The sequence below is a fragment of the Cygnus atratus genome, chromosome 4 (assembly GCF_013377495.2).
Source record: "Cygnus atratus isolate AKBS03 ecotype Queensland, Australia chromosome 4, CAtr_DNAZoo_HiC_assembly, whole genome shotgun sequence".
NCBI lineage: Eukaryota > Metazoa > Chordata > Aves > Anseriformes > Anatidae > Cygnus > Cygnus atratus.
Genome location: NC_066365.1, coordinates 41,502,927 through 41,528,615, shown reverse-complemented (window position 1 = coordinate 41,528,615; position 25,689 = coordinate 41,502,927). Strand labels below are relative to the sequence as shown.

Below are 25,689 nucleotides of genomic sequence, written 5' to 3'. Positions count from 1 at the left end.
AGCGGGGCTGGGCCGAGGCGGGCGGCGGCGGGCGGCGTGAGGGCGATGGGGAGCCGCGGCCGGCGCCCCGGGGACAGCTCCTAGCGGCAGCCGGGCGGGGAGAGCGGCCGGACGGGGCCGGACGGCGCCATGGCGACCTGCATCGGCGAGAGCATAGAGGTGGGCAGGCGGGCGCCATTTGCTGGGGGGCGAGCCCCGGCTGCCGGGGGCGGTGGTGGCCACCCGGAGGCCCGAGGTAGCCCGGGCTGTGGCGGGGCCGCGCTGCGGTGAGGCCGAGGCGCTGCGTGGCGCTGCCATAGCAGCGGGAGCCGGGGGCGGGCGGCGGGAGGGGCGGCGGGAGGCGGCCGGGCGGCGGCAGTGCGGGCGCCCCGCGGGCAGGATGCTGCCGAGCGGGGCCGGGAGCGCCCTCCAGGTACCGCTCCGCCGGGGTGGGGGGCAGCGGGGTGTGGGGGCTCCCCCGGGGGGCTCCCGGGTGGGAGTGGGGTGGGACAAAGGAGTGGTTACGAAGGAGTGGGGTGGGAGTGACAGCGGTGCTGTTTGCCTTGCAGGATTTCAAGGTTGGGAACCTCCTGGGAAAGGGCTCTTTCGCTGGGGTCTACAGAGCGGTGTCCCTGAAAACTGGTCTGGAAGTGGCAATCAAAATGGTAAGGCAACCAGCCGAGGGAGTCTCGGCCTTCCTAGAGTCTGGACGAGGGCAGGTTGCAGCAGGCTGCGCGTTATGTCGTTGGGCATTTGTGCCTGGTCAGTCGTTTCTAGGTAACTGACGGTTAGATGAGAATTTCCTCCTGAAAGAGGCTGTACCAACAGAAAGACTCTGTTGATAGTTAATAGAAACACTTATGTTCCTATTAAAAGAGCTTGAGCTGAAAGACTCACTTCTGGCTGGACATTCAGCCCTATAATTCTTATACAGAAGCCTGCAGCCACAAAAACTTAATTTAGATTTCATCTGTCTGGAGAGGTCCTCAACACACCTAAGAGCCTGCAGCCCTTTAACTTGTAACAGTCTTGAAAAATTTCCCTGACTGCCAGGTCAAACTGTTACGAAAGAAACTCATGTTTCACAGGTGTTTTGCTACATCTAATTACAGTTTATAATACTTCTATTTGGCCACCTTTTTAATATCAACTGTACTTAGCTTATCTGCCTGACAAAATCAGTGTTAGATTTCTCTGCATAACTATTTCAGAAAGCTTTGCTATTAGTTCTAGTATTTAAAATATTCACACTTGTCTACTTTTGGACACTTGTATGTTCCTGTTTCTCTAAGATACCTGCTCATGAAAAGCACCTAGTAGGCAATACTATGTGAAACCTTGTTTATATTTCAGCGCTTTCAGGCAAATATGTTATGCATTGAATATTTAGAATTTCAAGTTCACCTGAAACTAATCTGTGTAGTCAGTCTTGCAGTACTTGAAAAACATTGTGTTCTACTTTCAGATAGATAAAAAAGCCATGCACAAAGTTGGAATGGTACAGAGGGTTCAAAATGAGGTGAAAATACATTGTCAGCTAAAGCATCCATCTATACTAGAGGTAAGAACCAGGTTTTTTGTAGCAATAACAGTATATGTGACTTGCTGTATAGTCTGAAAATATTAAAATACATTTTGTATTATTTTATTTTCTAGCTTTATAACTATTTTGAAGATAGCAACTATGTGTACTTGATACTTGAGATGTGTCACAATGGTGAAATGAGCAGATACATAAAGAACAGAAAGAAACCCTTTTCAGAAGAAGAAGGTGAGATTTTTTTTCTATACAGCTTTCTTCTCTGCATTATCATGTTGGCTTATTCAATAAATTTAATTCTAGTGAAAGAATATTTACAACTGCTGTCTCTATGAAACAGTCTGTATGGCTTGAAATTTTATGAGAAGTAATCTAGGGATGAATTACTACTATACACATATTCACTTGAATGTCTGTGTACTTTTTATGTCATTTTATGCTAACTTGTGCTACTTTTCTTTCTTTTTTTTAAAAGAAGACATCAATCTCTACCAAAAGCTAGGATTTTACACACCTAATTACTTCAAACTAGGGGTTAAAACTGGGAAATTCTGTAAAGGAAAACTGGCAACTGCATGTAAACAGCTATGTTTGCTTCGCATTGTACCTCTTCACCTCGGTATTACTGCCTCATGTCACCAGTTAGAAAGACTTCGACATTCCAGTTCATCTCTGCAGTATCGTTGGAAACATTTACTGTGTTTCGAGATGTGTGTAAATGAAAATACAGTTGATTGTTTAAAAGATGTTTAAGGGTTGAGTTAGCAAGAAGTCCTGTATGAGAAGCAAGTATCCAGTTTGACACTTAGTCTGGATTTCTTGAAGGACTGCAGCTGAGGAGAAATCCTGCTGTGGTTTTATCTCTATTTCTTATAGAAGTCAGTGAATTAAATAAAAATTCTATCTTACACTGAGAGCTCACTGTCAGTGTAATTTAAAAACTTTAAATTGGCTATATTATTCTTCTGAGTAGTGTCTCGAAGTCTTGCAAAAAAAAAAAAAGATGAATTGCATTTATGAGCTTACTCATGTTCTATTTTCTTATAGCTGTCAGTGAGAAGATTTCCATTAGGACATAGATCACTGAAAGGCTAAGTGGGACAGTGCAGTTTCAAAATAAATTCAAGGGACATGGAAGCATGCTGCTATGTGCAGTGTTTCAGGCTGCAGACAGATGTACTGTTCTGTCTTCATCTGATCTGGGTTCAGTGGTTAATGCCTATGCCAGCTCCCAGAATTACCATGCTGATCTTTTTGTCCGGTTCTTCCAGTTTAGAAACTGATGGAGAAACAAGGAAACAATCTTATTCTGTGAAATTCCTAGATCACAGGACAGGACTAAAGAGGTGCTGTTACAGAGGCATCTGTTGAATTCAAGCCCTCTCCAGCAAAAATAGTTCATCTGATGGTACCACAGGTCTGAAAGCTGAAAACCACTGGCTCAGATTTAAAGAAGTCTCTTCGTTTGAGAAAAGCTTTCTACTAATGTTTGTTGTCTTGCAGTGTTTGCCCTTTGCTAAGAAGAAGGACTGTAAATTCTTTGCTCTAGAAAATGTGATTCTTAAGATAGCTGTAATTGCAACATCATAATAAATGATGCTGTTTCAGCCTGGATGAGGTTTTATTTCTAATGTAGTAGAGCAGAAAGATTATCCCAACATCATGAACATAAGACTGAGAAATTGAGATATTGGTAGCCTTGAAGGTTTGCTATTGATAAACCATCCAAGTTGTCTGCAGTATTTTATAATCTGCATGTAGTGATGATGCTTGATTTCTTGTATTTGTTTCTGAAAGTGGGGAGTGCAGCTTGAATTTTTAAGTTCTCAGAAACCTAATTTTAAGAAACTGAGGCGAACTGAAAACGTTTCCACTCTTTCCTTACATCTTACATGTTTCTGTTATCAAAGAATCAAATGGATTAATGCATTACAGAACATTCTTTTATGGACTGTCCTAGAACATAGTCATACTGAATTGCTCCAAGCAAAAGAGCAGAAAGTTGTTCCAATCTCATTAGCATGATGCTTAACACCCTTGTAACATCCTCACTTTAAAAAAAAAAAAAAAGCAGGACCAATAGCAGACTGGAAAATGTTATTTTCAGGACTATGATTTCAATTATACTACTGAAGCATGTGGTTTTTTTTGTATTTTTGACAGCCCGCCACTTCTTGCATCAGATTATCACGGGTATGCTGTATCTTCATTCTCATGGAATACTGCATCGGGACCTCACCCTTTCTAATCTCTTACTCACCAATAATATGAATGTCAAGATTGCTGATTTTGGACTAGCAACTCAGCTGAAAATGCCTCATGAAAAGCATTATACCATGTGTGGAACTCCTAACTACATTGCTCCAGAGATAGCCACAAGGAGTCCACATGGACTTGAATCTGATGTATGGTCTTTGGGCTGCATGTTTTACACTCTTCTTATTGGAAAGCCACCTTTTGACACTGACACAGTCAAGAACACGCTGAATAAAGTGGTGTTAGCAGATTATGAAATGCCAATCTTTTTATCAAGAGAGGCGCAAGACCTCATACACAAATTACTTCGCAAAAATCCAGCGGATCGTTTGAGTCTTTCCTCTGTGTTGGATCATCCTTTTATGTCCAGGTGTAGGTCTACGCGGAGCAAAGATTCAGGAACTTCAGAAGATTCCATGGACAGCGGAAACGCTACCATCTCTACAACCTTTACAGGCTCTTCCAGCATCAGTACCAGTGGCTGCTTGAAGGAAAAGAAGAAGCTGTTAGTGGGGCAGCCGCTGCCAAATAAAATTACTTTTTTTCCTAAAAACAAGAATTCCAGTAACATTTCATCTGTAGATGGAAGTGGTTCTTTTCATCAGTGGGGAATTCAGGGAAAAGAAATTGGCGTAACTGGCAGGGGAAGAACCATGCAACCTGCTGAAGAGAGACCACATTCCCGCTACCTCCGAAGAGCCCACTCTTCAGATAGGTCTGGCGCATCCCATAGCCAGACTCAAGGAATATCGAATATTGTTGAGAGATGTCACTCAATGGAACTGCTTTCCAAGCCTAGAGCAGGAACAAGGGAAAACACAGAATGCTTTTCACCTGCAAGCAGCTATACTGATGTGGGAGAAATATTTAAGGAAAAGACTTCTGGTAGTTCTGGTCCTTTTGAAGGGCAAATGTCTCCACCTGTAAAAGATCAACCACAGTAAGAATCAGTTTTTATTAAGATGAAGTGTAAAGCTCTCCTGTGTTAAGTGAATGTTTTTTTTTTCCTGGTACTAGACTGCAGTAAGTGCCAAAAGTGTCTCTGCTTATAGCTTGAATACAAATATAAAGAGGGTGATAATTGATGCTGTAGCTAATGTAGTGGTTTACCTTCCCACTACTCCATTGTAAAGTTCATAGATGCAGCATGCCTACCAGCTGGATTGTAGCTTTTATTTATCCTGGTAATACTCTATTATTTGCTTATATTCTCATGTGCAGCAAGGTGAATATTTCTTTCCCCACAGTAACGGTAGTAGGGGACTCTTGCTAATTGCTCATTTTAGAAATACAGATTAGGGTAGAAGTCACTCAGAGTATGACTGCCAATGTATATACTTGCTGCTCTGGGGTTTTTCAGTTCATCTTTAACTATGCCTTATACCTAGACAAGATAAAAAGGAAAAAAAAAAAAACAAACTAAGTACAAATTAAGGATTATAAAATGAGCAATGCTTTCTGCACTTGGGGTAAAAACAAACAAAAACCACCTTAAAAGTTACCTGAAACAAACTTCTGTCCTTAGAAGTTCTGGATGAAAATCCTGGTTTCTTTCATCATATCTGACAGGCTTTCCTAGCTCATGCAAACTAGTCCAGGTGTTAAAATCTGCAAGGGATGCTAGGATGCTTGTGTGTGTTGGAGGCCTGAGCTTTGCTTCCTGTGCACTGCTGTGCAACAAAAATCCTTTGTGATAATCTGTGCATGTTCACAAGTTACTTTGCTCTATTTTTTTTCCCATTAGCAGAGTAATAAATAACATTTTCCTGTGTTTAATGTAAGGACTATTGCATATCCTAGTTCCTGCTTTCCCCTCTGTGTGAAGAAGTGGTAACTTCGTGTGTGGTTTCATTTGTTTTTCTTTTTGTAAAGTGTTTCAGACTTGATTCATGCTAAAAATTAGTGCTAACTTTTTATTACACTTGGAAATGGATTTTTATGAATGTTACTTGTGAAAAGAGAAGCAAGTTCCATGCTGTCTGCAGCTGCAAAATGCTGCCTGAATTCCTTAAACATTTTAAAGGTTGTGGTTTCTGCAGCTGCAACATCATAACTTTTGTTGCGCAAGTGTCTTTGATGTAATTTTGATTACATGTGTAACTTTTATTTTGCAGCTCAGATTATCTCTGCCCAATGAAGCCCCACCTTGGTTTGTTAGAGCAGAAGTCCCAGGCTGAAACAATGCAGCAGTGGCTTGGAAGCATGCAAACAAATGGTGCGTTACTAAGCGATTGTGTATTTTTGCACTGCAGTTATAGTTGTGTCCTGTAACTGTTTATGTTGTTTTTCTAAATTTAATTTCATTAAACTCATGATAAAAGCAATTGGCCAAGTAACTGTGATATTGGAGTAAAACGCTGGCATCCTAAATATCAGTGGTTGGATGTTAACAGAAGTCACTGCAGACACAAGACTTCGTTTGTGAAGGAAAAGCATGGGAGACCCTAAACTGACTTGTTACTGCTAAAAATTGACAGAGCTATTGAAAGAGGCAAAATGATTTCCAGCATCACTAATCTGTGAAATCACTCTAAAGCAAGAGCTATGCCATTGATAATATTTTGTTCTCTCTTTTGGACTAAGCTGTAATATTTTAATTTCCTGAGGTAGGAAATTAATTTTTTCAGAAAGCTTTGTAGTTAGTTCTCCCCAAGCTGTTGAGCTGGTATAATGAGCTACATGTAACTGTCTTCAGAACAGTGAAGAAATTATATGTTGTCTTTGCTTAGCTTCCTAAAGTAAGGTCATCTTTTTTTCAGTGTTTCAGCAAAAATAAATAAGGCCACAAAGAGGGAAATGCAGTTTTAGAACCTGCCCAAATTATTCACTTCTGACCTGAATCATTTATAAATATATATATGTGACACAAGACTGGCAGGTGACTCAAACTCTGTTAATTCAGTTGTGCAAATATGCCTTAAGAGAAAATGTGACCTCAGCAGATGAGAGAAAGATAATTAGACTGCAGAAGGAGGGGTGGAGAAAAAGGACAAAAGACACAGAAGGAAAGGAGGTGTTCTTTGTTGTGCTTCATATTACAACATTTTCGAGTAATGTAATTCAATCATAGAGCAATCATAAATCCATTCTGTTCTCTTTTGTTCTGATATTACTGGACTCCTTTGTGTGTATAGGGAATTGGAATCATGACACATGGGCATGATGGAGTAATCCTACTTAATTTTTGGTCCCTCCTCAGCTGTTCTGCAACATGACAGGAGGAGTGCATTACTTGTTTGGGTGAGGCCCCTTTGATATTTAGGCTCTTGTTCAAGGGCTTGAATATCAAAACTAGACAAGTGGTTATAAGAAGTTTAAATATAAAAATAGGTTGTTTTTTTTAAACAAGTGACTGGGAATAAAACACAGGTTTTGGAGTGTGCAGTTAACATTTGGAGCAATAAAACCTGGTTGATGTTAAAAACACTAGTTAGCTAAGCTGAAACCTCAGTGAAACTTGGTGGTTATCTGAATGGCAACGAAACGGGCTTTCAACAGATCAGTTCTTGGGGAAGTATATATTTGAATTAGTGTTTTGTTTAGCAGTGCTTTTGTGAGGTGATTTGATGCACGTTAAGACCAAAGGCTGTCATAACTGAGATATAGTAACGTTTTAAGAATAAACACTGAAATTTTATAAGGGCTGATATTGATTGGTACCTAAGTCATAGTCTAACAATTTGGACTGACTATGGAAATCATTCTCTGTTTAAATAAGCCTTCTAACATATTATTTTGAAAAACTTTTTTTTAAAAAGTGACTTTTTCCCCCTTACTAAGGCTCTTTAAATTTCCAATGTACTTCTGCAATGCTTTCAGGTCAGCTGAGACCACCTGCAGACCTAACTGGCAGCAGTAATGCACATGGAGGTTTCCAGTATCATTTGGATGTGCAGCAAGATGCATCAAGAAATGCATGGAACACCTTGAAAGACATCAGGAATCATGATGCATCCCTTGACATCCCTCCGCATCCTTTAAACCAGAGAAACCCAAAGAAATACATCTCTGAAGTTCTCTGCCAGTCTGAGAAAGTTCAGTCATCTTTGTGTGGCCTTTGGTCAACTACAGAACAAAACCAAGCATGGGGCAAGGAACCACCAGCACATCAGAAACCTACACTGCGAAGTATAGTATTGCCTCTCAGTGCTCACAGGCTAAAACCGATCAGGCAAAAAACAAAAAATGCAGTGGTATGTGTCGGTTCTCAGAACTAAAAGAACTTAATTTTTAAATAGTGTGAATCTCTTTAAAAATCACTTGGAAAATCAGAAACATTTGCTCTTCTAAAAATCTGTAATTAGTTAGATTATATGAATCTATATTACTAGTGATTAAATTCAAAGTTATATCAATAAGATGCATCTTAGTTTTTCTGGATATGGAATACTGCAACCTGGTGGCTACTTGTTGCAAATGTTGACATTGCATTGCTTCTAGCTTACAAGCAAAGAAACTATAGGTAGACATACGAAATATTGAGTGCATATGTACTTCCTATAGTTCTCAACATCTGCACTGCTTATCTGTATAAGGTACAAATTTAGACTTTAAATATTAAGATTTTAACTATGTCCAATACACTGAATATTTTTTAAGAATAGGGTAAATAACTGGATTAGAAACGAAAATAGCCTTGCTCTCCAATACTTGAATGTTTTTCTATAGTGCTGTTTTATCCCTAACTCGTGGGTGAGGAAGAAAGCAAAAGAAATTCTGTTAATCCTTATGGCTCACGTGATTTTTCTGGTTGGTCTGTTGTTTCTGGTTCCTTCTGCTTTTTGTTCAGTTTTTTTTACAGTCCTGCTCACCTGTTCTCCCTTCCCCATTTCTTTTTCTAAAGAACATAATAGAGCCAACTGGTGTTAGATTGATTTGTCAGCTAATGAGCCACACCCTTGCTCACCTGGTTTATAACCTTGAGTCATGAAGAAGCACACTGTATTAATAGCCCTGGCAGTAGAAGTTATTGTAAGAAGTATTTATCAGTTTGCACTATATTATAGAAATATTCTAGTCCTTATATTTTTAGAAAGCTGTGTTCATAAAACTTTTGTAGGAAAAAATGTTAACTCAGATTGCCAGAGAGTGAGGCTTTTTGGTCTAACTGTTTTAATTTATTTTAGGTGAGCATTCTAGATACTGGGGAAGTGTGTATGGAGTTTCTGAAAGAGCACCATTCACAAGAATTTGTGAAAGAAGTTCTCAGAATATCTTGTGACGGAAATGTGGTGAGACTTCTCGGTTTCTTTATTGTAATATTAAGTTCTTTCAGTTTTCTGTTATTTAAATGTTTATTAATTTTCATTTTAGCAATTATTTGCTATGATTTACTGTTATAAATCATTTGTTTAGAAATGCAATTAGCCATTGCAAATAGCCTCCTCCCCTGCACCCCCACCCCTGCTGTGGTACAGATGTAGGTAGCAAGCAATTATTTCACAGCAAGATTGGACTTGACTTAGAGAACAGTGAAAAGAAAGTATTGCTGAAAACTGCAGCTGTTAAATAATTACTTAGTGGAACAGAACAGTTCATGGTATATTATGGTAATTAAACTGACTTATTTCCATGTGACTTGCAAATGTAAACACAATTTTTCCCTTTTTGTAGATTGCAGTTTATCATCCAAACGAAGGAAGAGGCTTCCTTCTTGATGACAGACCTCCTGCTCTTCCTGAAGACATCTGTATGTATAATTTTGACAACTTGCCAGGTAACATGACATTTTGAAACTGATAATTAATCTGATGCTTAAGTGAATCTTGTTTGAGACTTACTAGCTTTTACCTGCTACTCAGATAATCAGGAGGATAAAACGCTTTTCAAAATAAGATGAAAACGACAGTTTAGCTGGAAACTTGTCTGAAACTTGATGAGACTGAACCCACGGGTTTTAAGCCATTTTATATTGAAATTATAAGGAGTCACTTGCCTTCTTTACAATGTAGTTTAAACTGAGGCTTTCATATTCTGCTCATTCACATTAGGAACTGTTTTTAATCAAATTTAAAAAAGCAACTTTAATTTGCATTTCATAATACTTATTGCATGGGCTGAGAAGGGGAAAGATACATATTTGAAAGCATTAACAGTATTTAATGTAGACAAAAGAACAAACATAAGCCAACTACAAATTCTTAACAGACAAGCAGACTGCTCTGCTAACTAGAGGTCAAAGACAAGTTTTACTTGAAGTCAGGAAACCAGCTGGACCATGTTATCTTTTTAAATGATGCATGCAGCACTCCCCTCTATGTTGCTGAGGTTCTGAACTACGCTAATAGAAGAAACACCTACTGAAGATGTAAACTTTTCTAAAAAAAAAAAAGTGGAAATTGAATTCCGTTTCTTTAAGCATATTTCTGTGAATTATTTAAATGTTATTTACAGCCTTCATCTGTAAAATATGTATTTTAAACTATTTTTTTTCAAGCTGATATACAGTGTTTAATCTGACTGATAAATGTTTTAAAATATTTTTTTAGAAAAGTACTGGAAAAAATACCAGTATGCAGCCAAGTTTGTGCAGTTAGTAAGAACAAAAACCCCCAAAGTTACCTTCTACACAAGATATGCCAAGTGCATGTTAATGGAAAACTCACCCACTGCAGACGTTGAAATTTGTTTTTATGATGGTATGTATTTGCTTTTGCAAGTGGTTATGTTATTAAAGCTGCACTAAAATATTGCCAAACAAAACTTCAGGTTGAAGAAAATACTAGAAATAAGACTTTGCCACTTAGCACTTTTGCCACATTCTAGCACTCACAAATGAATTTATTCATTAGTTTCTTTCTGCTATCTTCCTTTTTCAGGGAGTACGTGACAGAAGTATTGCTAACCTATGCCTTGTTACCTTTCATGAATTCATTTCATTTCTTTGGATCTACTTTTGATAGTTAACCTACTTAGTGAAAGGTGTGTCCCTACATCAAGCTTTCCATTGTTAACTTGAGAAAGTGACTGTCTTCTCCAACTTTCTCTCCCTTGTTAATCCAGACTGCACTGACTATTGTTTTCTCACTATAGACCACTGTGAAATAATTTGATTTGCCACATAGGTAGACATACACATAGAATTTATGATTTTTACAACAATTTAGTAACAGTTCTGTGATTGTGTGGAATGCTCTTGAAAGAATGTGTATCTTTAAAACCATAATAAATACAAATAGATTGTATTTAACTGAATCTTGGCAGTGCTATTAGAGATGGCATAGATATCATAGATATCATTCATAGATACTAGCATTTTATAGAAATCAGACTAGAAAATCCTTTTTACAGGAGCGAAGATACACAAGACAGCTGGTATAACTCGTGTGATTGAAAAATCAGGGAAATCTTTCACTTTGAAAGGAGAAAGTGAAACAGGTTTGAAGAAGGAAATACAAGTATATATGGATCATGCAAATGAGGTAAATGGTTTTATATAGCCCTTTCAAATGCAAAGCAACCTTCTGAAGATTCATTCTTTCACCAATCTGCCTCAAATGTTACTTTTCATGTTTTCCATTATGGTGATAAGAAGGATGGTGAAGTTCTTTTGGTAGTGGTGGGTTTTAGGATGTTTCTTCTTTTTTGAAAGAGCAAATATCAGTGTAGTGGTAACAGTAACACTGCCTCAAAGACTGTTAGAGGAAATTCTTTACTAGAGTGTAAAGCAGGTTTGCCTGCCTAGTGGGGGGTTTAAACAGAACAGACAGAGCTGCTTTAGGTGATTTTTAAAGAAGTGACAACTGCCAGGTGTTTTAACTGGTCTGCTTGCTATGCCTTCTCATGTTTCATGTTGCCTAGTTAGCAGTCACAAGAGTAGTTATGGCCTTGAACTTGAGAAATGGTAAAAATTTCCAATTCTGCCTTTCTTTTGTTCTGTTTGCTGGAATAGAATTCAGGGGTCTGTTGTTCCCCTGTCTATTCCTGCTAAAAGAGGAGGAGCTGTGGTTATTACAAGTAATCCCTGATACGCTGAAGCTACTGGGGGTAACAGTAATATAGCTTTTTTAGTTGCCTTCATGGTACATGAATACAGCGATTATCAATATTCAATACCATTGGAAAAAAGCATTTCCATGTGTAGGCAGTCAAACCCTTCTCGGTTAAAAACTTTAACAAGCTCTTTCTAATCCCAGGGACATCGTATATGCCTTGCACTGGAATCTGCTATTTTGGAAGAAGAAAAAAGGAGTGAAAGCGTTCCGTTTTTCCCAATAATTGTTGGAAGGTAGTGTTTTCGCTAGTACATATTTACACACTTGCATATTCCTCCTAAGCAGCCTGTTGCAGCTAATGTTAGCAGAAGCCAGGGCTGTTTAGCAGAGGCTCATAGTCATTAGCGAGATAATCATCAACTTCATAGCATGTATTAAAAATATTGTTTTGGACCTGCATACCCTTCTTTTGATACTAGGACAAAATACACTTGTGGGTTTAGACTAAACCAGGCTAACAAATAGCATGTGTAAAAACAAGTCTGCAGAAGACTAGTGTTCTCAAGTGCTTTGTACAGTCTGTGGTTAACTGAATGAAAAGCTAGGTCTCCTCACTTGACCTCTTCACATTTGTTTCGTTGTTTTTCCAGAAAACCTGGCAATACTGAATCGCCAAAGGCTCTAGTGCCTTCATTGTTGGACAATACAAACTGTTCAAAAGAAGTTATGGCACTGGATAGGAATATAGCTGCCAGTTCTACTGCAGTTCAGACTCCAAACTGTACTCCTGTAAGTACACAAGAACAAGTGGAGATTGCTGTCCAGCAGGAAATGAAATATTGCTATTTTATTTTCATATATTTGTATAGATGTATGCTTTTAACTGTTTGAGCGTGCTGGCTAGAAATGTTTTTATTTTGACTTGAACTAACCTGAGATATCTGGAATTAAGATCATCTGAAAAGTCCATGTCCTCCAAAACTTTGTCAACAATGTCTCCTGGGAACATAGCTTGACAATTGCATACTTGTGTTACGCAGAACTGTCTTGAATTTGGAGGGCTCTGTGTCCTCAGGCCTGTATATCAAACAGTAGTCACAAAAGATAGGAGCACTTGAGGCTAGCAATTTGAAATCAAGTGTTAATTAAAAAAAAAGGCTAAATGTAAACATTTATATACATGTAGCCAATAAGGCTTTTTGTGCGGTTTCATCGACTTGTTTCGAAGACCCACCAAGCTTCAATTGCTGCATCACAGTCCTGATAAAGCATTCCTAGCTGAGTTAATTCTATTAGTCTTAGCACATTGAGTTTGTATGAGCTTCACTTCCGTGAATTGATGTGCACCCCTGTTCTTTGATTGTTTAGTGCACGTCCTTTATACAGAATCTGCCACTTTTCACTTGGCTGAAATGAAGCTAGTAACAAAAATTCCTTCGGGCTTCAGCACTAGTATTGATTTTTACACTGAGTTAATGTTAAGCTTCACCAGATTTCTAACTTAGTTTCAGCATTCAAACAATTTTCCTGAAGATGCGTAGGGTTTTCTGCCAATCAAACACAGAAAAATAGATTTTTTTTTTTAAGTAGGAAGTCTGCTTAGGGAAAGCCTTTCCTCTGTGAGTACAGGGAATCAGTGGAAAAACTGTTGTAATACAGTATGGAGAAAGTCATATGAAATCCTGTGGGCTTTTTACAACATAATGCTGTTAAATGAAGCTTAGAGGCTAAATCTTTCTGTATATAGGAAAAGATTAAGGAAGAAAATATGGTAATTAACCACTACACTTAGTACATAATCTGTTGGCTTTAATACTAAGGCTGCTAATACCGTGCACTTCTGGGTTTTAGGTGGTGTCATATGAAAAGTCCACACTTATGACTAATGCTGCTGAAGCTACGTGCTCCTCCATTCATCAGACAGAATGCAGCCCAAATTCAGCCCAACTTTTAAAATCTGTCTTTGTGAAAAATGTTGGTTGGGCTTCGCAGGTAAGAAATGAATATCAAAATTCCAAATAAGCATGTTAGGTAAATGCTATTGTGAACTACTTAAGTAGAAGAAACCCAAGTAATAGCTCAGTACTTCAGTTCTGTGTGTCACAAATTTCCTTTGATTACTACTGTCTATTTGAGTGCCTTCTGTCATGTAAATTTCCCTCAAAAAAAGTTGAAGCTGTTAGAATTTTAGCTGTTCATTAATGTAGCAGTAAACGTGCTATGGTGAAATGGTTTTTAATGGAAATGTACCAGTGCTGTGCAAGCTGACTGATTCTGCCAGTGCAGTGGGAAAAGTTGTTTTCTGATAAACAACTGTTTCTTCACTGCTTTTCTGTGGTACCAGATTTAGATTTAAAAAATGTTCTCTGCAATCCAGATAGAGAAATCATGCTATCCTAACAAAGGAACAGTTTAATTTATATTTAAACTTGTATATAGGTGTGAACTTGAACAAAAGGGTCCTTCTATTTTATGTTCAGTAATTCTCTGAGTGGTTAATTGAAGACAATACTTTAACTCAATGAAAAGGACACTACATCTGAACACTTGAAACTTGAGCAATTCTGGTTCTTGAAACTGTAAGACTACTATTTACTAAAAAGTAGTATACACATAATCAGTGAAAGAGTGGCCTAGATACCAAAGTGACTTCCACTTGGAGGAAGTTTCAGCTTCATTTAATAGGATAATTCTAGGTGTGCAAGCTTGTGTTTTATGTCCACAAATGACACTAACTTGTCTTGTTAGCTGACCAGTGGAGCAGTATGGGTTCAGTTTAATGATGGATCCCAACTGGTAGCCCAAGCAGGTGTTTCTTCTATCACTTACACCTCTCCGGATGGCCAGACAACTAGGTGAGTCTTGTTACTGCCATAAAAATAGCTCAGTCTGCTGTCAGTTTAAGACCCTTTAACCTAAGGTAAACTTCATAGCTGCTGTTCTTTTTTTATTACTATTAAAACTACTTAAGAATGTGCATGTCCCAAATTGTTATACTAAATATATGATCAAACAACTGTCTTTTCATGTTTGAGTATAACATACCTATAAAGAACAACTTTAAAATAATTATAATCTAATAATTTAAAGATAAAATAATTATTCCGGTGGTTAGCATATTTACAATGAGTTTTTAAATACTTATACTGCCCTGAAGTAAAATAATTTATTGCAAGCATCTAAACTTTGTATTCTTATTTATCTTTGTAGGTATGGAGAAAACGATAAGTTGCCAGAATACATCAAAGAGAAGTTGCACTGTCTGTCTTCTATTCTTGTGATGTTTACCAATCCAGCTGGTCCTCACTGATTAAAAAAAGCAAAGCAGGTGTTGGGGCACAAGAGCTTAAACTCACTCACTGATATTAAAGTGACTGATTTTATTCAGCTTATCCAGAAATTCTTCCAGAAATTGGTTAAAAGAATAGGAAAGGAAGGGTTGTTGTTTATGTAGCAAATTGCTTGTAAAGTACCTTACAAAACATGTTTTTCCTCAAAATGATGGATAAACTTGCTCAAGCAAGATCTTGAGCAACTCAGTTCTAAATGACCTCAACATTTTGGAAATACTCTGAATCTATTGTATTTTTTCTTTCCCCACTGCTTACTCAAGTGCTAAAGATCAAGGAAAATGCATCTGTGCTGTTGAAGTGTTTGTATTTGTAAATAACTTGTATTTTTACGTCTTACAAGTAATATATGTAAATATGTACATGTTTTGTAACTTTGTTTTTATTTTTGTAGCAGCAGCTTTTAATTTCCCTGCACAAGCATTTTATACCAAAAAAATAAATGCAGTGGTAATTGTCTAGACCTATTTGTTTGGTATTCAAGTTCAGAGAGCTTTTTCCTGTAAGTAGTAACTTCAACTATACCAGAAGCTGATGTAATACCTTAAGAGCATCATAGGTTGGGATTCAAAGGATGGGTGAAGCTTGGGGCAAGAAAGTATAAAGCTGTTCCATGAAGTACCTTCTAACTTGTAGAACTTAAAAATTTGCACAGTGGTTTATTTAATGTTTTACCTCTGCAGTAGAGATCACTGAAATATGTACAGATGACATTTGATAGGAAAGCAAATTGCACATGCTGTAGCTACTGATCAATTTGTTACTTCATAGGAATTTTAACTTCAGCTACTTTTATCTTATATGTTATGAACCACACTATTAGAGATATGTAACAAAGTGAGGAGCACTAAGAGAAACTGTTTGAAAGCATTTAACTTCACCTGTCCTGACACTTCTGCATGTATCAACACACTTTTATTGAATGACAGTATGGTGAGAACTTAACTCTTAGTCTTTGATATACATGTATACACATGCACATAAATACATCCTTTTCAGATAAAATGTGCAATATTTTAATTGTAAGATGCCTGACTTTGAAGTACCAAGTTAGCCTTGATGAGATGGGGACTGGCACTGAATATTAAAAACCTGTAATATCAATTATCTTCTGTCTAGGCACAATATAGGTTTCATGTGCCAACTCAATGTACATACAGTTGATAAAAGCCTATGTCATCAATACTAGAAAGTGAGGTGACACAAAGGGTTAGGAAAGGGATGGGATCATCTACTTTGAAGTGTGACCATTAAGTGCAGTTAGATTAGTGTTAACCAGAAAACAACCTATCAGGCCCTACCCCTTTTAACAAAGCAAATCTTTTGTAAGATGCTAAGGCTGATAGTCTGTAACAGCTATACACTAGCTTAGACAAGAAACTTGGGAAAACAATTCTTGTGTCCTTTGTTTCTTGTTTGAGCACTGTATGAATATAGCACTGTTTAGAGATGCTGTGTTCCAAAAGCATTCACCAAGCCCAGTTTTATCCTTAACATTTTAAAAGTATGTACTCATATACACTTTCATTATGCCTTAACCATCAGTACAAATATAGCTGTAGAAGATGAAATGCTAATCCATGCTAGCTCTTTTGAAAACTCCTGCTAGACTCTAGTTTCACATGTCCACGGTAACTTGTGCTTGCTGTAAGTGCATCCTCTTAGAGTTTGTTTCCACCACTAAAATATAGTGTTTGTGGTACTATCTATTATGAGCTAGCTTATTAAAAAATGCTCACTTTCTTGAAAGAAAGGGTTAAAGAAGCAAAGTCTTCTCCTACCCGTCTGGAATCATGGAGCAACAACGTATGACAGAAAAAAAAAGCTTGCCTTCAGTCAGTACTGAAAAAATAATCTTTTAATTCAGTAGTCTTAGTGTTTTAACAGTTGATTACATAGGAATAATTAATTACATTTAATTTAGTAAGAATCAAATACTAGATATGTTAAATAGCAGCTACAACTTTTATTACTGGAGGTTTTTTAATCTCCTAGTAGTATTGAAACAGATAAGCTCATATAGATAAAGACAGGTCTCATTATGAAGTTTTTTTTTAAATAAAAATATTAAATGATTCAAATGTAAGTTCTTATTTCTTACGCTATATTATCAGAAAAAGGCTATAGCTAATAGTCAACACGCAAGGAGCCATTAGCTTCCTCCTTTTTACTTAATTAGCATGAACAGTGGTTGCTCAAATAGAACAGTGCATTCATTTCCACAGATGACAACAAAAGCGTAAGCTATCATGCTTAGTATTTCCTTTTTAGGGTGAGGTTAAGAAAAGCTGTGCATAACTTGCCCTGTGCAAGTTATCTTTCTTGCTATAAAAAGGCATTTAACAAAACAGTAGACAGTAGAAAAAATTGCACGATTTACTGTAGTTCAAGTAACAGTCACTGAGGCTGTGATTTTCAGTGGCTCCTAACCAACTGAAGTATCCAAATCCCACATAAACTACTTCTGTGAAGTAGGCACCTACCTTCCTCTGCAGTTCTATCACACTTCACCTGAAATCCTTGCACTGATACATAAGGTTCCAAAGAGAGACATTTTGTATGAGCCAGTGCTTTCAAGCTAGTAAACAGAGCATCAGAAGGTTCACTTACGTAGTGATGTCTCCATAAAAAGTGCACGCAGCTCAACATATCGTGTAGTTACAAATAAATTAATCCTGATTCACAGAATCAAGACAATGTTTCACTTCTTTCTGAAAAGGATGCACTTAACCTGTCACCTTTGCAGCTGCATGCAGTACACAGGTGCATGCGAACACTTCAAACGTGTCATTGTACTGGTTCAACTTCTTCATATCCTTCCTCTGCTGCTGGAAAAGCAGAATACAAAAGCTCTGTTGCAGCGAGTATAACCATGGATTAGGATATGACCAAACTACGTGTTCTGTCACTGTGTAAGTACAGGTCTAGAGTTCTTATCTCATAACCAACAAGGTCAGTGGTTAGACACTCCTCATTAAAAACTAGTAATAAACTATTATTTCTGGGTTGGTTTTACTCTGTCGTTCCTTACATATTTAACAATTCTCTTCTTGCATCCTTCCATACCTAACAGAAAAGGCAATAAGTCTCTTGTATACTATCTCCAAGACTAAGAGAGAAATTACGACTACGCCACAGATTAAGCTAAATGCCCAACGTGGCCCCAGGTGAGTGTATATTTGGCTCACAAAAACAGGTCCAAGTATGCGTGCTCCACTTCCAGAGGCAGTTAACCATCCCATGTAGACACCCTATAAAAGAGCAAAAGTTTATGTTAGACAGGAATTTGGCTAGCCAAGAATTCCCACCGATCACCCTAAATAAAAATTACTCCCACCAATTATCCTAGAAATGCGTAAGCAATCACTTATCTTTCTGAAACAAACGAAACAGTTTAGGCATCATGCTTACCTGAGGTTTTGGGCCTAGAAGTTTTGAGTATAAAGTGTAGGACATGACATTACAAACTGGATAGCCCAATCCTATTAGTATGTCAGAGCTGATATACTGGGCCAGATAGATCATGGGAGTATTCAGGCACCAGGACTGTGTGACAGGGCAGCCTACAGGCTCTGAGTGGTTGGATGGAAGCTGCATTGCTTGCAAACTCCAGACAGGTATCACCATTTCACTGGAAATTGTTCGAGGAATAGAATTGTTCTTTATTTCTGTAAAAACAAGTAATACATGCCACTAAGAACAGAATAAAATAAAAAGCATTCAATAAAACATTATGACTAGCTTAGCATGACTTGAATTATACCTTGCCATTGGATATTTGGTAGTTTTTTCCCCCAAGGCAGTAAGATAAAGAATCCAATTAAGATGATCAGTAAGCCTCCATGGAGTATGGCACGCTCACCAGTCCTATCAAACAATGAAATTCCAATTAAATATATCATTTAGTTAAAGTATAATTTGTGGAGGTGTTAATGACAGAGCCCATTAGTTCATAGAAGAGATGCCTAACCACAATACCTGCAGCAAGAATAGCAAAATCACAGTAACTTAAAACTTGTTTTTCTTGTGATCCCACGATAAGAGACAGAGAAGGAAGGGACTCATGTTGGCAGAATAAAGTACAATGACAGCATCATGCCTCTGTCAAAGTCAGGATACTTCACTGTCATAGTATACCCAAATTCATTACCAAGTAAGAGACTTAGGTAATGCAGATTTGGACTTGCTAGAAAACTTTTCAGACTTAGCTAACATAAGTAACAAAATTTCAACAAACTCCAAAAACTTACTTTTTAGATAGCATTTTAACCACCATGAAAACAGTAACTGATTCGACGCCAATCACACTGAGAATTATTCCATTATAAAAAACAGCTTTTTCCCTCGTCCAGGAATACATATCCATCGTCAGTGGGGTAGCTATGCTAAATTTACAAAATTAAATAAAAAAAATATTGTCATACATCATTTATTAAAAATAAATCCACTAGACCAGATTCACAACTACATTACAACAGCCATATTCTGAAGCATCATTAATATATTTCAGATAGTTCACAAAATGATGATGGAATTGAAGCAAAGCAAGAGCTATGCTTTGACAGGAAGACGGGAAAAAAAAAAAAAAAAAATCGAGCCCTGTGAGCGTAAAAATAATGAATATTTATATTAACCTACCCGTCACTGGGAACTCAATTTTCTAAAAAACTAAAGCAATTAAGACAGATGTGCTGTTAAAATAAACCTTAGTTAGGTTAGAACTCAAAGATTTGTAAAATAAATCCCATATCCTCTTAAGTATTTCACAAATTCCAAAAATTAAGTATTCTTCAGTCTGAGTTTTTTCCCCCACTTATTTTCTTAAAGAAAATGAGTAACTCACCTCTATACATAAAAGTAATGTAAAATAGTGTATTTAAGAACATAAATGCATTAACTGTACCAAAACAATTGTTTTAATTATCACTGAAATAGGAGCTTTGCTGGAGCTTTTGGAGCATATGAGAATCATACTAAGAAACTACACAACATTAAAACAGGAAGTATAGAACCAAGTACTCGAATGAAGACAAAATTTTCTCTGAAGATACTAGGTAGCCCAAGTTAGGCTACTGTTTTGTAACAGTTAAGAATATGAGGATATGTGTTTGTGTCCGTTCAAAAGCTTTTACATTAACGTTCCACATACCACACTGTGCTACTTATTTTTGGTTATTACTGTGCTTTAACTCATTACTGTGTTTCAGTATACAGCAATTTAATTGCTTATGGTTTTGGACTTATAAACACTTCTATTATGAAGAGTTTGATTAAGTAAATGAGTGCAACAGAAAAGCCTTTACATGAACATACTGTCCAATCACATTATATATCAAAGTATTTCAAGCAAAAATAGACAAACTTACGTTTCAAAGACGGCAAACACAAACAAGATGACAAAGAAAAGAAAATTCATTGCTACCACAGCAATATGGTCAACATTTCCTTCTGCATCCTGATCCAGAACACCACTTTCTGCAACAAAACAAAAACAAATCTGCAAACTAATCTTTTTTCACACTATCACCTGTTACAGAGTAAGGAAACGATTAATGTCTGTTAAGTATTTAACATGCAATTTAGTGGCAGTTAGGCGGATATGTTTTGACAATTTAAATAAAATATTTTTCAAATCCAAATTGGATTTGTTGAAACTCCAATTTTTCTGACTATGAGAGAAAATTACTTCCCAATTGGTTATACCATCTGCTGTTCCACTGTAATGCTAGGACCGACAAGTCCTGAGTAGTGCCAAAATAAGCAACCTGTTCTCAAGATCTTTACAATGACCAAAACACTTGCTATTCTTCTTGCTAGGTCAAAAGTACACAGCAGTGTAAATACCCACATGACAATGGAAACTTTGTTCCTCTAACCTGGGTGTAGCATTTTCATAAATAAAATCATAGAATCATTTAGGTTGGAAAAGCCCTCTACGATCATCTGGTCCAACCTTTAAGTTAGCACTGATACTTAGCTGTAAGAAAGTATTTCAAAAGTGTCATTTGGTAAGCTTGAAATAAAACATAGATACCTTCTCCTTCAAAATTGATACTACTGCATTGCCGTCCCAGGTCATCCACTCGATGCTCTCTAGAAATTTAGAACTGTTATCATTAATACACATATTTATTTGCTCTATTACTAAGTATACTTCTAAATGGCATCATCTTATATTCTAATTATTCCCGGGGCTCCTTTAAGTATCACCTGTGCATCACCATTTGGTGTAAGTATCACCATTTGGCTGATGTGACCACCACCATATTTAAAAAAGGAAATATTCAGCTGGGAGAATACCACATATCAGTGTGCCTCTGTCCCATCCCCTCCCTACCACCAGTGGAATAAGGCACAAAAGTCTCCTCAAGATTATTAAAAGGAAGACAGTGATGGTGAGAACCCTGTAAGCAACCTAATCTTATTTCTCTTTAGAGAAAAAACGTGCAGAAACCATCATCACTAAAAACACAAAAATCAAGGTTAATAATCTAATAGCTTTCTTTTCCATTAGTTTATATTCTAGCCATAGCTTCACTATGATTCATTTACCAGCATAATGAAAAAGATCTGTATTACAGAAGGTAGAAACTCTGAAATGATAAGAAAAAGATTTATAGTTTTGGCACTCCAGATTTCAGGCTTAGTACTCCTAAGCAATGCAATATTCATTACCTGCCAACCCTTAAATCAAGGTAGAATATTGCTCTCTCTCTATCTTGATTACCTGAACACGGCAAAGATGAGAATAATATTAATAATTCCTAAAAGAGCTCCAAATAAAACTGGTGCTGTATACATGTTCAGCTGAAGATCAATTAATTTCCATGTTACTCCTTCTTCTCCAATAAGCGTAAAACATGTCTGAAAAACTTAGACATATTAAGAAAATCTTGAGAATCACTGAGAAAATACATCACAGACTAAACATGTAAGACTAGATAATCAAAGTTCTAACTGACAATTAAAGTATTTTACCTAACTTCTTATATTTTGAGAAATCTGTTCTAAATAAACTCTCAGATGCCAGTGGGATCTCAACTACCCAGAAAACTTCTCGGTTACATACAAATATACTGTATATGTAATAACATGACCCATAAAGAACTGAAATTCAATTCTGAGTGTACCAACAGTTAATTTTCTTGACCATGTGCGGACAGTTGATTTACGTTTTTTTTTTTTAAATTCTTCCTTCCAAATGGAAAGCATTGGTTCTGGGACAAGAGTATTGCTCCTGCAATGGCAAGCTACAGGGACCACCTAACATATGGTCACTGAGAATTCCTACTTCTGATGCCCAATTTTGACCTTAAGAATATTAGAGGAAAGCCCACTTCAGAGAAGTGAAGTAGTAAAAAATGCTCTACCTGGTCCTAATATGAAGCCTACTGCTTGGCAGGCACTGGTATTGGCCATGGCACTCGTTCTTTCTGTAAGGGAAGTGGCACCCGCAATATATGACCGAACTACAGCCACATTTCCTTAAAAAGAGAAAACAAAAGTATTCCTGTAAATACTAAGTTATATTGTTAAATTCTACAGTTACATCTATTTTTTCTTAATTTGCAAGAAAATAAAACCCAGCACTCCCTCCCGTATTCATATACACTGCACAATTACACAACTTTATAATAAACTAGTATTGACAAACTCTTTGCTTTGCTTATTCACATAATGATAAATCAGGTACAAAAACACCACGTTAACTATCTTACATGAGATGCAAAACTTAGTAATTTTCGGAAACGTCAATTCTGCTGTGGTTACCTGCTCCAAAACCCACAAGAGCACGTGCAGTCAGCATGTAGTATTTGTTGTGTGAAGGAGGTACATGGACATAGGCATAAAGACAATTAGCAGCTACTGAAATTGCCGTTGAAACAACAAGAGGTTCTCTCCTTGGCCTGTAATTGGACCATAAGCCGAACAGGGGAGAGGCGACCATTTGGCCAATGCTGTACGAAGCTATAATCCAGCCCAAGAAACTTCCATCTGCTGTTGGATCAATCTGCAAAAACAAATGAAGCAACTGTATGGGTAAAATATTACAGATTTTTATAGCATCAGCAAAACCGATTTAGAATCAGTGCCTGAAATATCTAAGACTCTGCACTGTAATTCTGAGAGTATATGGCAGCGTCAAACATAAGCTGAACAAGTTAGCATGTCTGCGTGGCATTGCACAGCGCTATGTAAATATGTTTCTCTGGGTCTCAGAAGCTTTCACATAGTATTTTGTCTGGGGCAATAGACCTTGGCTAATAGTCTACAAACTGTAGAATTTCAGCAGTAAAATCCTAGGATAGATTAAAATACAGTTTTAGAGATTTTTTAGGTCACTTCTGACAAGAAAGCAACAAACAAAAAATAAAACCACTACCCAGGTAGACAGGCAATTCCCTAGTTACAACTATCAAGAAGGCCCACGTACAACAATCCGGCACGTAGAGAGGAACTTCTAGCTTCAGCTTCCTTTTTTTCAAAAGGCAAACAAGCCTTATGCATTGTGTTTTCACATTACACATGCATTCAGAGATTTCTATTCATTCTTTGTTCAATGAACAGTGAAATAATATTGGAAAACCAAACATTTCTGAGTTATGATGTATCTTTATCAATTCAGTAACTAACTGACAGATTTTACACAACAGTAAAAGGTGTCTTAGCAGATGGCAAATTAAAGGCCTCAGTATAACCACATAGTTCCCCGTACTATTCCTCTTCCTCAGTAAAATACCAAGTTTTATACCACACAATTTCTGAGCAGGAGTTTTGTCTTCTTATTAATTCAAAAAATATTAACATTTACAAACCTTTTGTAGATATGGCCATACAGACATAATTACAATTGAGAAACCTGCAATATAGTAAAAACATAATTGAAGTTACTTTGTTTGCCATGTTTATCAGTAATACCATTTACTGAAGCAGTTACTACAGGCTTATTATTCTGCTGCTAGGCGTATGATAGACAATGCATGAGTCTGCCACCTCAAAAAAATACATATTATGTGCTTGTGTGAAGAGTAATCATTCTTCCTGATAGGAGCCACTATTCTTAAAAAGGACATTTTATAGGAGCATACATACTGAACAAAAAACTCTTATGAAAAGAATACTGATGCACCAAGCAAACCGCACAGAATTTTTCCTCCCAATGGAAAGACTACAAGGTCCCCAGAGTAAGAAGAATTTCTTCATACACAAATATACTCGTACTGAATAATTTTTAATACATCAAATGAAACAACAGAAACAAAAATCACTGAAATATCCTATGATTCTCATGATCATTTCTAGGTGCACAGAAAATCACCAGAAGGCAAAAATCAACACAACTCTTACTTCAAGGGGCAGCTATTTAGGACTAAAACAGTAACTTGGTCTGCAGTGGAAATGCAAAATTCCTTAAGAGAAAACACATCCTGACAGGTATTTTGAAATAGATAACATGCATTCCCGCAGAGATCTTAGCACTTCAGAGCTAAGCATTACTTCTATTTTCATTCCCTAAAAATTTTTCTTTGGGTGATAAAGCACGACCTTTGTTTTGGTTGGTTCTGAGTCATAACCTTACTCTGCCACTACCTTCTACCCCCAATGATTACAAAGCCAATAAAACAAAGAATTAGGTAATGTCATTTATTCTCAAAACACAGTATTACTTATTTTATTAAACGTAACTTTGTTTGATTTGCTAAAGTTACCTTCTCTTAAAAAAATGAATCACAAAATACACATTTTTATGGGTATAAAGAACAGTAGCATTAAAGGAGCTAAGTAGTTGAAAACCAGACAACCCTATAATTTTCAAATCAGAACGTATTCATTAAACAAACAACAAAATCCTTCCACGTTTACTCACCTACACTACTGAGAAACATAGTAAGGTACATGATCCAGATGGACCTCCACCTGCTTTTATAATGCTCCTGTGTTTCCACAACATCCCTGTTTTTTGAGGGCGAAAAAGAAAGAAATCATTATCAAGTTCTCTCAGGACATTGTAATCATTTTCCACAGACATCTCAGTACAACTGCATAAACTGCTTTTCACTCTCATACTGGAATGGACTCCTACACCGAAAAGAACATGACTTATTTTAGAAGCAAACACATTTTTCTCTGAAAAGCACTACACTGACGGAACGTAAAGACAAACAGAACTGCTGTCAGGCACCACTGTGTTTGAAAGCACTACCTGAAGAAAACTTTACCTAGGGAGACCTTCAATGCTCCAACCTGTGCACTGACATCCAGGAGCACTACAGATCCCACGTGAAGGCTCCAACAACTGCGCATTAAACCACAGTACCCAGATGTCCTCTCACAGAACTGTGACTTTAAAGCAGAAGAAAACAACAACAACACAACCGAGCTAGGACGGGAGGAAGGAGCCCGTACCTGCTCTCCTGACCCTCCTCCTCCTCCTCTTCAGCTCTCAGCAGGGGCTCCTGCCCTTCTGCCGCCGCCGCCATGCCCGCCCGGTGCCGCCAGGACCCACCTCCCCCCGCCTCAGCCACCGCCGCCTGGCCGCGGGTGGGCGCTGCCGGCGGGCCCCCAACGGCCGCCACCGACCCCGGCGCGAGCAGCACCGGTCACGTGCTCGGCCGGGCGCAGCTCAGCG

General features: G+C 37.5%; 2 protein-coding genes across 3 annotated transcripts; one reads left to right on the top strand and one right to left on the bottom strand.

Annotated features, from left to right (window-relative positions):
• Positions 1–30: 30 nt before the first annotated feature.
• Positions 31–16,776, top strand: PLK4 (polo like kinase 4). 2 transcript variants are annotated; one of them, XM_035548314.1, is made up of 16 exons: positions 31–159; positions 549–644; positions 1,445–1,540; positions 1,636–1,750; positions 3,683–4,715; positions 5,890–5,990; positions 7,595–7,968; positions 8,902–9,006; positions 9,389–9,491; positions 10,264–10,413; positions 11,066–11,196; positions 11,911–12,002; positions 12,360–12,498; positions 13,561–13,701; positions 14,458–14,564; positions 14,920–16,776. In XM_035548314.1, the coding sequence occupies exons 1-16, from the start codon at positions 130–132 to the stop codon at positions 15,017–15,019; spliced, it is 2,913 nt and encodes a 970-aa protein (XP_035404207.1). In that variant the 5' UTR covers positions 31–129; the 3' UTR covers positions 15,020–16,776. The 2 variants fall into 2 exon arrangements, with proteins under 2 accessions (XP_035404207.1, XP_050566572.1); XM_050710615.1 differs by lacking the exon at positions 31–159 and adding an exon at positions 330–412.
• A 119-nt stretch (positions 16,777–16,895) lies between these two features.
• MFSD8 (major facilitator superfamily domain containing 8) lies at positions 16,896–25,684 on the bottom strand. Its single transcript, XM_035548333.2, has 12 exons — positions 25,467–25,684; positions 24,928–25,013; positions 23,876–23,919; positions 22,830–23,070; positions 22,430–22,543; positions 21,787–21,931; positions 21,094–21,152; positions 20,426–20,534; positions 19,310–19,444; positions 18,823–18,926; positions 18,471–18,727; positions 16,896–18,310 (listed from the first exon to the last, which is right to left on the bottom strand). Exons 1-12 carry the CDS (start codon positions 25,538–25,540, stop codon positions 18,095–18,097), a joined length of 1,584 nt encoding a protein of 527 aa, XP_035404226.1. The 5' UTR covers positions 25,541–25,684; the 3' UTR covers positions 16,896–18,094.
• Positions 25,685–25,689: the final 5 nt, after the last annotated feature.